The sequence below is a fragment of the Hemicordylus capensis genome, chromosome 14 (genome assembly GCF_027244095.1).
Source record: "Hemicordylus capensis ecotype Gifberg chromosome 14, rHemCap1.1.pri, whole genome shotgun sequence".
NCBI classification, from domain to species: domain Eukaryota; kingdom Metazoa; phylum Chordata; class Lepidosauria; order Squamata; family Cordylidae; genus Hemicordylus; species Hemicordylus capensis.
The window spans coordinates 13,999,969-14,013,250 of record NC_069670.1 but is presented as its reverse complement, the minus strand read 5'-3'; the positions used below and the strand labels follow the sequence as shown (position 1 = coordinate 14,013,250).

Here is a 13,282-nt window from a genome sequence, read left to right as displayed (position 1 = left end):
ATGGGGGCACCCGTTCCGTTCCGTTTCCTTGAAGGTTTCTTTCTGGGACCTTGAAAAGAGGTTCTGTCGTTCAGACCCGAGGTTAGGTCTTCCCAAGTCTGTTTTTCCAAATCAGGCCTCTTTAACAACTTGCTTACTTCCTGCCACACTTTTTTGGCTACCACACACTCTTTTAAGAAATGTGAATGGGTTTCCCTGAATGTTTTGCCTAGCTCACTAGCTTTCTGTCTGCAGGTGATTTTAGGACACTCTTGCTGGTCCTCTGGGAGCCATGGCTTAGCCGCGTTAAGTGGTAGTACTTGGTGGTATAAACGCCACCTCGTTTCCCCTAAATGGAAAGCTGAGAGAGACTCCTGCCTGCAACCTTGGAGCAGCCGCTGCCAGTCTGTGAAGACAATCCTGAGCTAGCTAGACCAAGGGTCTGACTTAGTATATGGCAGCTTACGAAGTTCCTAAATGACTGGCATCGGAATATCTGGCCAGGTGGACGGTTGACAAATATTGTGTAACTCGCGTCGACTGAAGGCGGCAATAAAATACTGGCTCTTTAGCAACTTGTGGTTGGGTTAGGAGGCAGGGAGGGAATGACTACTCCTCATAATACTATTTATATTCTGCTTTTCAACACCAAGAAGAAAAGTTCTCAGAGCAGTTGCTGACAAAGGGAAATAATGAGATGACGATAATGCAAAGAATTAGCGCTGCACCTGGAGAGCCCCCTCCTGGAGAAACCAGTGAGTCCACTCCTACTTAAAACTCTACTGCCTCTTCTATCTTCCCTCTATCTTCTATACGTTTCATTCTCCCGTGGGGATGCGTGCGGGAATGTCTGGCGAGCCCCGCCCCTGCTGCAACTGCGACCAATGAAAAGGCGGGGGCGGAACTGTTGCTTAGCGACGGGGCGGGGGGGGGCAGCTGCTGAGCCCGGCAAGGAGGAGGGAGAGAAAGGGGAGAGGAGACCGGAAGAGAAAGGCGCAGATGCTGTGTGCTGCGTCTGAGGGCAGGAGGTGAGATGGGGTAGAAGGCAGGAAAGACTGGGGCAGAAGGCTGGGGGGGGAGGGAGGGAGCGGGGCACAGATGCTCTGTGCAGGTTCAGCTAGTATTTATTATCCTCCCCCCGCCTACTTCCTTTCAATGAACTCCGAGGTCTTGCCTTTTGTAGGCTCACAACAACCCTGCAAGGTAGGCCAGCCTGAGAGGTGGGGGAGTGGTGCAACGTCAGCCAGCAAGCTTTCTGGATTTCAGCTGGCCTTTGAGCCCAATCCGGCCTACCTGCCACTATGCCATGCTGGCTTTTGACTCCGCCGCACGGCCCGGTGTCTTGGATAACCAGATCTTGTCCTGCTTTCTGTACCCAGGCACGCCTCGTCTTGTTCTGGCGCTGCTGCACGCAAGCCATGCGGGCTGCGGGGCATGGCGTGTGGGTCCTGTTCTCCTTCTTCCGGCTGCTTACAGATACAGCAGGTAACTTTTAATCCTCTTCAGAACTTCTTGAACCTCAGGTTAAGTGACTCTGGGCATGTGCAGAGCGCGGTCTCAAATTCAACCCACCCGTCCCGGCGGCGCCAGGTTTGGGAAGGACTTGGCATGCAAAGAGCTTGTTTCGGAGTGTCTGGGGCATGCGTTCCCCTTTGGACGGATGCCAAGGTAGGGCCAGGCCCCGCGTCACTTCAAGCCCATCTTGGAATGGTTTGGCTTAAAGCACAAGGTCTTCATTTTAAGCTTCCAAAACATCCTGTTACACATGTGATTAAATCCCATTAATGGGACAAATTCATGGGACTTTGCATGTAAAAGCTCTCGTATGCAGGCCAGCTTAGATTTAGACACCACAATGACTGCGGTGTCTGGATCGGAGGTGTCTGGTGATTCCTCTTATGTGGTCAGGCTGGATCATTTCCAGTTTGTGACTCCCGAGGATGTGGACAAGCTGATTAGGACGGTGTGGACTACCGCCTGCCCTCTTGACCCTTGCCCGACATGGCTTAGAATATCAGGGATCCTCAACGTTGGGTCCCCTGATGTTATTGGACTTCAACTCCCATAATCCCCAGCCCCAGTGGTCTTTGGCTGGGGATTATGGGAACTGAAGTCCAATAACATCAGGGGACCCAACATAGGAACATAGGAAACTGCCATATACTGAGTCAGACCATGGGTCTATCTAGCTCAGTATTGTCTTCACAGACTGGCAGCGGCTTCTCCTAGGTTGCAGGCAAGAATCGCTTTCAGCCCGATCTTGGAAAAGCCAGGGAGGGAACTTGGAACCTTCTGCTCTTCCCAGAGCGGCTTCATCCCCTGAGGGGAAGATCTTGCAGTGCTCACACATCAAGTCTCCCATTCAGATGCAACCAGGGCGGACCCTGCTTAGCTATGGGGACAAGTCATGCTTGCTACCACGAGACCAGCTCTCCTGCCTTATGATCTCTCCTCCCAACGTTGAGAATCCCTGGCTTAGACTACCTGGCAGGGAGGTTGTTGTAGAAGGCCGGGTAGAGATCATAAATGCATCTCTGAGGGAGGGCAGGATGCCTCCTTGCCTCGAGGAGGCAATTATTAGACCACTTCTGAAGAAGCCTGCCTTGGATTCCTCAGTTAAGCAACTATAGGTGAGTTTCTAACCGTCCGTGGCTGGGCAAGGTAATTGAGAGGGTGGTGGCCTCCCAGCTCCAGACAGTCTTGGATGAAATGGATTATCTAGACCCATTTCAGACTGCTGTCCGGGTCGGCTATGGGGTGGAGACTGCCTTGGTCGGCCTGATGGATGATCTCCGGTTGGGAATTGTCAGAGGAAGTGTGACTCTGTGGGTCCTTTTGGATCTCTCGGCAGCTTTCGATACGATCGATCATAGTGTCCTTTTGGAGGGTCTGAGGGGGTTGCGGGGTGGGAGGTACTGCTTTGCGGGCCGCTGGCTGTGTGGGAGCAAGCACAGGTTCGCCCCTTTGCGAAGCAGGGTCTATCCTGGTTTGCATTTGAATGGGAGACTCCATGTGAGCCCAGCAAGGGGACTGAGCCGCTCTGGGAAATGCCCCTGCCGGCTTGCATGCCGAAGGTTCCCAGTTCCTTTCCTGGCAGCATCTCCAAGACCGGGCTGAGAGAGGGACTCCTGCCTGCAACCTGGGAGAAGCCGCTGCCAGTCTGTGAAGACAAGACTGAGCTAGATGGACCAAGGGTCTGACTCATTCTATGGCAGCTCCCTATGCTCCTTGACCTTGTTCCTTTCGCTTCTCCCGCCTAGCAAGCTCTCCGTGCAGCCCCAGGTCCTTTGGCACCGGTGCCATGGTGTGTGTGTGCAACGCAACCTACTGTGACACGACAGACCCCATCAACCCCCCACCCGTCGGCTCCTACCTCAAGTATGTGAGCAGCAAGTCTGGCCTGCGCCTGGAGCGCAGCGAAGGGACATTCCGGCCAGAGCGCAGCTCTGCAGGTAGGCCGCCCCCCCCCCCCCCCCGTCTTGAGCAATGTTGGGTGGGCGGGTGGCCTCGACTACTCCGCCCGCCCGTGTAACCAGTTTGCCCATGCTCTTCTTCCGTTAAAGGGCCCCTGTATACGTACAACTCTTACATTCGCTATCAGGCGATCAAAGGTTTCGGTGGGTCCCTCACAGACGCTGCCGCCATTAATATCCTGAGGCTATCTCCAGAGGCTCAAGAACGTCTGCTTCAGTCGTATTTCTCGGAAGAAGGTGAGCGGGGCCTGGGAGACGGGAGGGAAGGGGGTTTGGTTGCGGGAATCGGACCGCTCAGGGAGGGATGTTCTTGACTAGCGGAATGAATGGAAGCCCTGAGCCATTTTGGAAGGGTGGTATACAAATCAAATCAAATCAATCAATAATTAGTGTCACTTGACCGCCACCTATGTGGGGCCAAAAGCTCAGTGGGGAAGGATGCAGAAGCCCCCGGATTCAATCCTTGGCAGCGTCTGCAGGGGAGGATTGGGAATAGAGTGGCCATGCCCCCCGAAATTCCGGGTTTCGCCTGGATTGCATAGCTCACCCAGATTCGCCTGGATTCCAGCTTTCATTAAAAAAAAAAACCAAAACGAAAAAAGCTGAGCTCCAGCCCTTATAGAAGCGGGGTTAGGGAGCAAAATGTGCGCTCGCTCTTCTGCTCAGAGATTATTTTCCAGCCCATTTACATCATATGCAATTTAGGTACCCAGATTTGGAAAGCCAGAATAGGGCAATCCTAATTGGGAGAGACTCCTGCCTGCAAGCTTGGAGAAGCCGCTGCCAGTCTGTGTGGACAATACTGAGCGAGATGGACCAAGGGTCTGACTCAGGCGGCAGCCTCCTAAGTGCGTGAGGATGAAAGGACTGTTCCCTGTCTCAGAGGGGCTTGTAATCTCTGTTGATACAAAGGAGAAAGCAATGGAGGCAGGGAGAAGCCAGGGGGGTATATAAGTGGTTATTTGAGTTACATGTGCTTGGGTCATGTTGTATAGAGTTCCATAGATGCAGTCCTCTGTTCACATTACCGGCGCATTTGGATAAAACCCTGCTGGAAAGCCACTGAGGGGATGGTGTGTACACTCAGCTTTTTGTGGCATTTAATCCTGTGCATGCATGCTTTAGCCACCTAATGATGCAGTGGGGAAGTGACTTGATTAGCAAGCCAGAGATTGCCGGTTTGAATCTCCGCTGGTATATTTTCCAGACTATGGAAAACATCTATATCGGTTAGCAGAAAGATAGGAATATGCTATAAAGGCATCACCTGAGGCGAGCTGTTTATTGGGGGCCGAGGGGGGCAACGAATCAAGACGACTCTGTCTTTTGGGGCGCAGAATGTGGAGGCACTTTGGGGAACGGGGTGCTGGATCACCTCTTCCGTTCTTACAGCACCATGCAGTCCTTCAGGGGTGGAGTTCAAGAGGGAGAGAAAGCCTAATGATTGGCAGGGCTATATTCCGGCACTGTTCATGCGTCCTCCCCACCCTGCAAAAATTGGGGCCCTAAGCAAATGCCCAAGTCTGCCTGGTGGACGGTCCGGCCCTGCCTCTGACCGCCAGTGTTTGCTTACCCCCCCCTACCCCGCCCCCGTTCTCTGCAGGGATCGAGTACAACCTTCTGCGTACACCCATGGCGTGCTCCGACTTCTCCACACGTCCGTATAGTTATGACGACGACTGCCCGGATGATTTCGAGCTAAAGTGTTTCAGCCTGGCGGAGGAGGATACCAAGTTCAAAGTGAGTGAAGCCTGGCTCCGTTCCGACCTCTAGCGGCCTCCCTATAACCAAAAGCCCAAACGGCATACTTGGCGCAAGAGATCCGTGATGGATCTCCCCCCCCACCTTTTGCTAATTTAAGTATTAAACTTGATTCATTCTCCCCCAGAACGTCACACTGTGAAACGGACATCGGCAGTGGAAGCCCACGGAAGCAAACTTTAAAACGTCCTCGGTACAGCCTCAATACTTCCATAGCTGCTTCTGTAACACATCGATTAGGGATGGAGTAGCAGCCCCAGTGGGAGAGCAGCTGTTCTGCTTGCAGAAGGTTCAGTCCCAGGCAGGCAGCAACTCCACACAGGGCTGGGAAAGACTCCTGCCTGAAGCCTTGGAGAGCTGCTGCCAGTCACCCAGGATCAAAATGTGCCTCATTTGCTAAAAACTGCAATGCAGTCATGGGAACGGAGCATTTTTTCAATAGTAGTCGGAGGGATATTGTTTAATCCTTTGCCTGTGCAGTGTTTTGTTTTATTTATTTATGTTTCATCTTTTGCCTGTGTGGTGTTTTGTTTTATTTATTTACATTTAATCCTTTGCCTGTGCAGTGTTTTGTTTTATTCATTCATTCATTCATTCATTCATTCGATTTCTATACCGCCCTTCCAAAAATGGCTTAGGGCAGTTTGCACAGAGAAATAACAAATAAATAAGATGGCTCCCTGTCCCCGAAGGGCTCGCAATCTAAAAAGAAACATAAGATAGACCCCAGCAACAGTCCCTGGAGGGATGCTGTGCTGGGGGTGGAGAGGGCCAGTTTTCCTGATCAAAATACCATCACAGCCCCACAAAGGTCCCAAGCACTCCTTCGGGGAGAGCACCCAGGAGATCAACGGCCTTGCCCAGTGCATGCTGCACTTCCCTAGAGTGTCAAGAGTCGGAAGGGGTCTTTTGGAGGCCATCTAGTCTGACCCTCCACTCAGCGCCAGAATCTGCTACAGCATCCCTGGCAGACGGGAGCCCAGGCTCTGCTGGCTTACCTCTAGAGAAGGCGAGCCTGCCACTGCATGAGGCAGGCTGTTCCACTGCCCAACAGCTCTTACGCTTGGCAAAGCCTTGCCAATGCCTGACCGGAATTTGCTTCCTTGTATTTTCAACCTTCGTGGGTTCCAGACCTGCCCTCAGCAGCAACAGGGAGCAAGCCAACTGTCTATTCCAGGGGGCAGCCCTTCAGAGAATTGAAGGCGGCCATGACATCTCCCCTTGGTCTACCCTTCTCCAGGCTAAACACACCCGGCTCCTTTTAGGATTTGATTTCCAGACCCCTCTTTGTGGCCCTCCTCTGGACCTTTTCCAATGGATCAATGTTCTGGTGCAGGGCTGAACTTCCACGGGTAGGATCTGCTCACTGGACCCTTATGATTGATTGATTGATTGATTATTTATTTGATGTCTATATACACCGCCCTTCCAAAAATGGCTCAGGGCAGTTTACATCAAAACAAAAACCATTAGAACCAATTAACCCTTAAAATCAAAACTAAATCAACGAAGCCCTCGAAATCATTTAAACATTAAAACCACTCACCAGAAAATCACCGAAAACCGACATGAAAAAGGTGAAGCCATAAATCTTATCCCCTTTCCTCCCCCCCCCACCAAGAATTTTTGCTTTTAATAGAAATAGAACCGGTTGCATCTCTGAGACTGACATAATCATACATGAATAAGAGCAATTACTCATGCACAGCAAAGAAAGCAGGAAAAAGGGAAAAAAGACTTGTACAGAGTAATAATATTTAAGTATACTTGAATGAATTAAGATAATCTGTAAAAAAAAAAAATAGAGGGTACATCTAAAAACTAAACCTGATCGTCAGAGAAAAAAAGAACCTTGAACCTCACACAGAGCTCTCACCTTGGCCTCAAAAGAACGATTTAAAACATAAAAATTCAATGGAGAAGAAAATGCGAGCGATCAAACACAGGCTCTACCAAAAAGAGAAGGTGTATATATTGTATATCCGAAGCCACATATCCACCAATATTTTGTAATCAAAATTCCCATACCGGTCTGCAAAACGTCACAGTAAAGTAAGTGACAGAAATCAGTGAAACCTTCAGCAGTCCTCCTCTTCATTTAACAAACAAAAAACCATCTTATCCCCTTTCCCAACAGATCCCTCTCCTCCAGCGCATCAAGGCTTTATCTCGGCGGCCGCTCTCCCTGGTTGCTAGCCCGTGGACATCACCGGGCTGGCTGCGGACCAATAACAATGTAATGGGCAGGGCGCCGCTGAAGGGAAAAGCAGGAGACCAGCACCACAAGACATGGGCCCAGTATTTCATCAGGTAATGCGGCATCCCTGGGGCTGAAGCAGAAGGCGACAAAAGCAAGGTTCTCGGTCGATACCTTGCTTCCTTTGTTGGGCATCTTGGTCTTGGATTCAATATACTTTTTAAAAGTTTGAGAAAGGGGCCTGGAATAGCCTTGCAGCCTCCTCCCCATCCTAGCTACGGCCCTGGTGATCTCTTAGGAGAGCCAGCGTGGTATAGTGGTTAGAGTGCTGGGACTAGGACCGGGGAGACCCGAGTTCCAATCCCCATTCAGCCGTGATACTAGCTGGGTGACTCTGGGCCAGTCGCTTCTCTCTCAGCCTCACCTACTTCACAGGGTTGTTGTGAAAGAGAAACTTAAGTATGTAGTACGCCGCTCTGGGCTCCTTGGAGGAAGAGCGGAATATAAATGTAAAATAATAATAATAATAATAGTCTTTTATTTATTATTATTATTATTAACGTTTCATTTTCATCTGCTCCGTTTGTTGGAGTCTAGATTCCTGGCTGAATATCGCCGATACAACATCACCTTCTGGGCCATCACGGCTCAAAACGAGCCCATCTTTTCCCAGCATATCATGTATAAGAATTTTCCCGGCAATAGCTTCTCCGCTGAAGAGCAACGTGACTTCATTGTGGCGGACCTGGGCCCTGCCTTGAAGAGGAGCCCGTTCAAAGACGTCCTCCTCGTCATTCTCGATGACCAGAGATGCCTGCTGCGCAACTGGGCCCAAGTGGTAGGTCATGAGATCCTGGCGCTTGACTTTGGCTGCTGAGACTGGTCCGAGTGGAAAGCCACTTTCTTGTCAGGCGACCCGTATTGCAGTCTGAAACGTCTGTCTCTGGGAAACGGTCAAGTCAAGTTCCAGGGCCTGGGTTAGCGGACTTTCCGTCCAGGTGGGCGGTCCAAAACGGGGAGGGGTTTGGCTTCTAGGGAGCTTTCCAGATTCAACCCTACAACAGGGTTACTACGGAGCTGCAAAGTGTGTGTCCATGCTTCCGGTGTTGTGACACCGCAGACCCCGCGCTGACAGCAAGGTGGCGTTCAGATTTCCGATGCCTTCTTTTGGGTTTTATCTTTGTGTTAACAGTACTCAAACGCTGTAAAAAGAAAAAAAGAAAAGAGCTCTATTTTCCCGTTGTAGAATGTTTTGCAGCAACTTAATGGCACAACGGGGAAATGACTTGATGAGCAAGCCAGAGGTTGCCGGTTCGAATCCCCGCTGGTATAGCCCCCAGATTATGGGAAACACCTAGAGTTAGATAGATAGATAGATCGATCGATAAAGTTTATTACAGTCATAGACCAGTTAATCTTTACATTTTACAAAATATTCGATTAAGTAAAGCAGGCTTACACACAGTAAAACAAAATTCGGCCACATTAACAGACATCCCAGGTTTAAAATTGGACGGCAGATACTCCAAGTAAAAATGATCGGTGTGGCCAGGACAATTCTTTAGCAAAGGTAAAATAAACTTAGAACGACTATCCCTATAATGCTCTCCTAAATTTAGATACTAGAATGTTATCTAGATAATCATTGGGTTTAAGATTAAAACCTTGAGGGCCTAGATATAGCCCCCGTGTCACGCGTGCAGATTTCTCTTGCAGCTCTGGGAAACACCTCTATCGGGCAGCAGCGATATAGGAAAATGCTGCAAGGCGTCATCTCATACTACGTGGGAGGAGGCCATGGTAAACCCCTACCAAAGAACCACAGGGCTCTGTGGGTGCCACAAATCGACACCGACTCGACGGCTCACTTCACTATACTTCAGGGCGTTTCGCACAAGCTAGAAAAGACTGCTCCTCCTGCTGGTGGCCTTGTAAATAAACCTTTATTTACAGTTGCAAGACAATCCCGCCGAGTCAAAGTTAACTACTGCTGAACGCAGAGGGCAATCTGGAAGGGCCCCCCCGGGCAATCAAAGACCCTAGGGACCAAAGGCTGGAGACAGTCAAAGTCTGGCAGAAATCAAGGTCCAGAGTCAAGATCCAAGGCAGAAGTCAGAGAGCAGGAGAACCTAAGAACAGCCCTGCTGGATCAGGCCCAAGAAGGCCCATCTAGTCCAGGATCCTGTTTCACACAGTGGCCCACCAGATGCTGCTGAAAGCCTTCAGGCTTCTGCTGTGACTCCCCTGCAACTGGTACTCAGAGGCATCCTGCCTCTGAGGCTGGAGCTGGCCTATAGCCCTCTGAATAGTAGCCCTTGATAGACCTCTCCTCCATGAAGTTACCAAAACCCCTCTTCAAGCCATCCAGGTGGTTGGCTGTCGTCACATCTTGTGGCAGAGAGTTCCACAAGCGGATTATGCATTGTGTGAAAAATGTACTTCCGTTTGCTGGCCCTAAATTTCTTGGCCATCAGTTTCATGGGATGACCCCTGGTTCTAGTGAGACGGGAGCAGCAAAGGCTGCTAAGGATATGCAAGGAATCGTTTTCCCTTTGGTTTTTAAAACTTGGATTCGTTTTGCCCCAGGAGAGCTTGGACCTCTATGCTAAGCCTGCCCCTAAAATCACAGCCATTGAAAAGCCTTCTGCCAAACGTTCCCGCCCCATTCCCTTTTTACATTTATTTAAATGGGAAACCAATCTCTGTTTTTCTGCTGATGAGGACTATGACGTTTATAGTTTCCCACCCAGAGGAGGTGACGTTTTCAGGGGACCTGCCGCGTTTGAAAGAGATTGGAGTTCTTTCTTTTAGAGGCCGTCTTTAAAAGGCACCCAATTCTTTCCTTCCTCGGGCAGGTCCTGGGTAACAGCAGTGCAGCTCAGTACGTGGCCGGATTCGGGATCCATTGGTACATGGATATGGTGGTTCCTCCATGCCTTACCTTGAGAGACACCCATGATCGCTACCCAGGCTATTTTCTTCTCTACACGGAGGCTTGCAATGGCTTCTTGCCCTGGAAACTTAAAGCAGTCGACCTTGGCAGCTGGGATCGGGGCTCCTACTATAGCAAAAATATCCTGACCGTAAGTTGCGCCCTGTGCACGTTGTGGCAAGCCAAACTTGGGGAGGCTGTGGGTAGGGGCGCTGGATGAGATCCCCTTTGTACTGATTTCTTCTTGGATTTTGCTGCTCCAAAGGACCAGCCTTACATAGGGACATAGGAAGCTGCCATATACTGAGTCAGACCCTTGGTCTATCGAGCTCAGTATTGCCTTCACGGACTGGCAGCGTCTTCTGCAAGATTGCAGCCAGGAATCTCTCTCAGCCGTATTTTGGAGAAACCAGGGAGGGAACTTGAAATGTTCGGCTCTTCCCAGAGTGGCTCTATCCCCTGAGGGGAGTATAATCTTACAGTGCTCACACTTCTAGTCTCCCTTTCATATGCAACCAGGGTGGACCCTGCTTAGCTAAGGGGACAAGTCATGTTTGCTACCACAAGACCAGCTCTCCTCTCTTTTTTTTCTAAAGCATAACCAGTGTGCATTTCGGATCCTCCACTGTGCAGTTCTTTTATTTTCAAATATATTCAAATATTTATTTTTCAAATATTCTGTTTTCAAATATTCTGCAAAGCACCTGCACGCTCATTGCCTCCAGTCCTGCGTGAGGGTTTGTCCAAGGCTACTGAGGATGGCCAATATCTGCTCTGACCAGAAAACCAGTCTCTTGTCAGATGTTTTTAATATGGGGCAGAATAGGAATGCGATATTGAATAAATAAATTAAAAAGGAGACTGGGCTTAGGTGACCCTTTGGTCTGATTCCCAGCAGGGCCTGTCCTCCTATATTGACAAGCCTGCCCTGGAAATCACAGCCGTTGAAAAATCCTCTGCAAAAAATGGGACTCTTATCACCTCTGCCCCAACAAGTGACCATTACTTTTTCACTCCTGCAGACCCTCAACAATTATGTCACGGGTTGGATTGACTGGAACCTGGCTCTAGATATGGAAGGAGGACCCAACTGGGTCAAGAACCACGTAGACAGCCCGATTATTGTCGATCCCCTCAGGGATGAGTTCTACAAGCAACCCATGTTCTACCACCTGGCACATTTCAGGTAGGTTGTATGTCTTGGAGATTTGGAGACTCCCCTTTCTCTCACTGGCCCACCAAAACTCTCTCCTTAGGTGTTTGGGAAGGTGTCGAAAGTGAGTGAGGTATTCAGCATAAATCTTCCCAGGGCACATAATGTTCCTGTGGCAGGGAGTTCCACAAGCTCAGATGATGGCCCCCAGCTCAGATGGCTTTAAAACCAGGGGCTGTTTCATCCGACGTAGCATTGATCTTCCTCCCACACCACTCCTCTTTGCAACCTCTTGTATCTTCTGCAGCAAATTTATCCCTGAAGGGTCTGTGCGAGTCGCTCTGACCAACGATAGCCCAATTAGCACCTGCAGCCTAAGCAGTGTGGCCTTCCTGCGCCCGGATGGCGTTGCCGTGGTGGTTGTGCTCAACAAGTAAGTGTGTAAGATTGGGGAAGTGGGCTGTGCGTATTAGCATGTCAAAGCCTGCAATTATTCTAAGAGTCAGTGTGTGGGGTTTGCATCCGAGTAGATTGCATAGGATTGTGAGTGACTCACCGGAGGACTGAAGCACCGGGCACAGGGATGTTGCTAGAAGTGTTTGCCCCCATGGCGAGAGATCGCTGGCGCAGTTAAAACTAATAAATGATTGACTGGTAGGGTTAGTCAGCTGATCTGATTGATAGATTTAAATGGAGGAGACCCTTCAGCAGTGCATCAGTGTGTGGGGACTCTGGCAGTGACCTCGACATCGGGACATCGGAAGCTGCCTTCTACTGAGTCCGACCCTTGACCTGGTATTGCCTTGACCTGGTATTGACTGGCAGTGGCTCTCCAGGGTTTCCGAAAGGCAGGAGTCTTTCCCAGCCCTCCCTGGAGATGCTGCCAGGGATTGAACCCGGGACATTCTGCATGCAAAGCAGACAAGCACTTTGCATGTAGTCACCCATCCAAATGTGGGCCATGGCAGGCCCTGCTTAGCCAAGGGGACCATTCATGCCTGCTACTGAAAGACCGAGCCACCTAATGGCGCAGTGGGGAAGTAACTTGCCTAGGGAGGAAGAGGTTGCTGGTTCAAATCCCCGCTGGTATGTTTCCCAGACTATAAAGGTCAAGTGTGCCGTCGAGTCGGTGTCAACTCGTGGCAACCACAGAGTCTGGTGGTTGTCTTTGGTAGAATACAGGAAGGGTTTCCCATTGCCTCCTCCCGCGCAGTATGAGATGATGCCTTTCAGCATCTTCCTATATTGCTGCTGCCCGATAGAGGTGTTTCCCCTAGTCTGGGAAACAGACCAGCGGGGATTCGAACCGGCAACCTCTGTATTACTAGTCAAGTCATTTCTTCGCTGGGAAATTTCTATATCGTGCAGCAGCGGTATAGGAAGATGCTGAAAGGCATCATCTCATATTGTGCAGGAGGATGCCATGGTAAACCCCTCCTACCAAAAACAACCACAGGGCTCTGTGGTCACCACGAGTCGAGACCGACTCGACGATACTGTACAACTGTACCTTTCCTTTACTGAAAGACCAGCTTTCCTCTCATTTAAGAGCTGGGGGTGTTCCAGCGATGTGTTCCCTATTTTTGCCTGACATGCCAGTGGATCCATCCTCACCCCAGCTCTCCTTCTCCTTCAGCTTTATCTGGGACGTAAGCATCGGTATCGAAGACGACTCGGCGGGCTACATTGAGGATACGATTCCGCCCTATTCCATCCAGACTTATCTGTGGAGGCGTCCGTGATGCTGAAGGACCTACTCGGAGGGAGATGGCTGTCCGACAGAGAAA

The 13,282-nt window shown here is 50.2% G+C and overlaps 1 protein-coding gene across 1 annotated transcript; it reads left to right on the top strand.

Annotated features, from left to right (window-relative positions):
• Nucleotides 1–764: 764 nt before the first annotated feature.
• LOC128336960 (lysosomal acid glucosylceramidase-like) lies at nt 765–13,271 on the top strand. Its single transcript, XM_053277331.1, has 11 exons — nt 765–1,007; nt 1,359–1,464; nt 3,240–3,431; nt 3,543–3,689; nt 5,056–5,192; nt 7,351–7,523; nt 8,008–8,248; nt 10,266–10,493; nt 11,365–11,528; nt 11,803–11,928; nt 13,132–13,271. The coding sequence occupies exons 2-11, from the start codon at nt 1,398–1,400 to the stop codon at nt 13,235–13,237; spliced, it is 1,581 nt and encodes a 526-aa protein (XP_053133306.1). The 5' UTR covers nt 765–1,007; nt 1,359–1,397; the 3' UTR covers nt 13,238–13,271.
• Nucleotides 13,272–13,282: the final 11 nt, after the last annotated feature.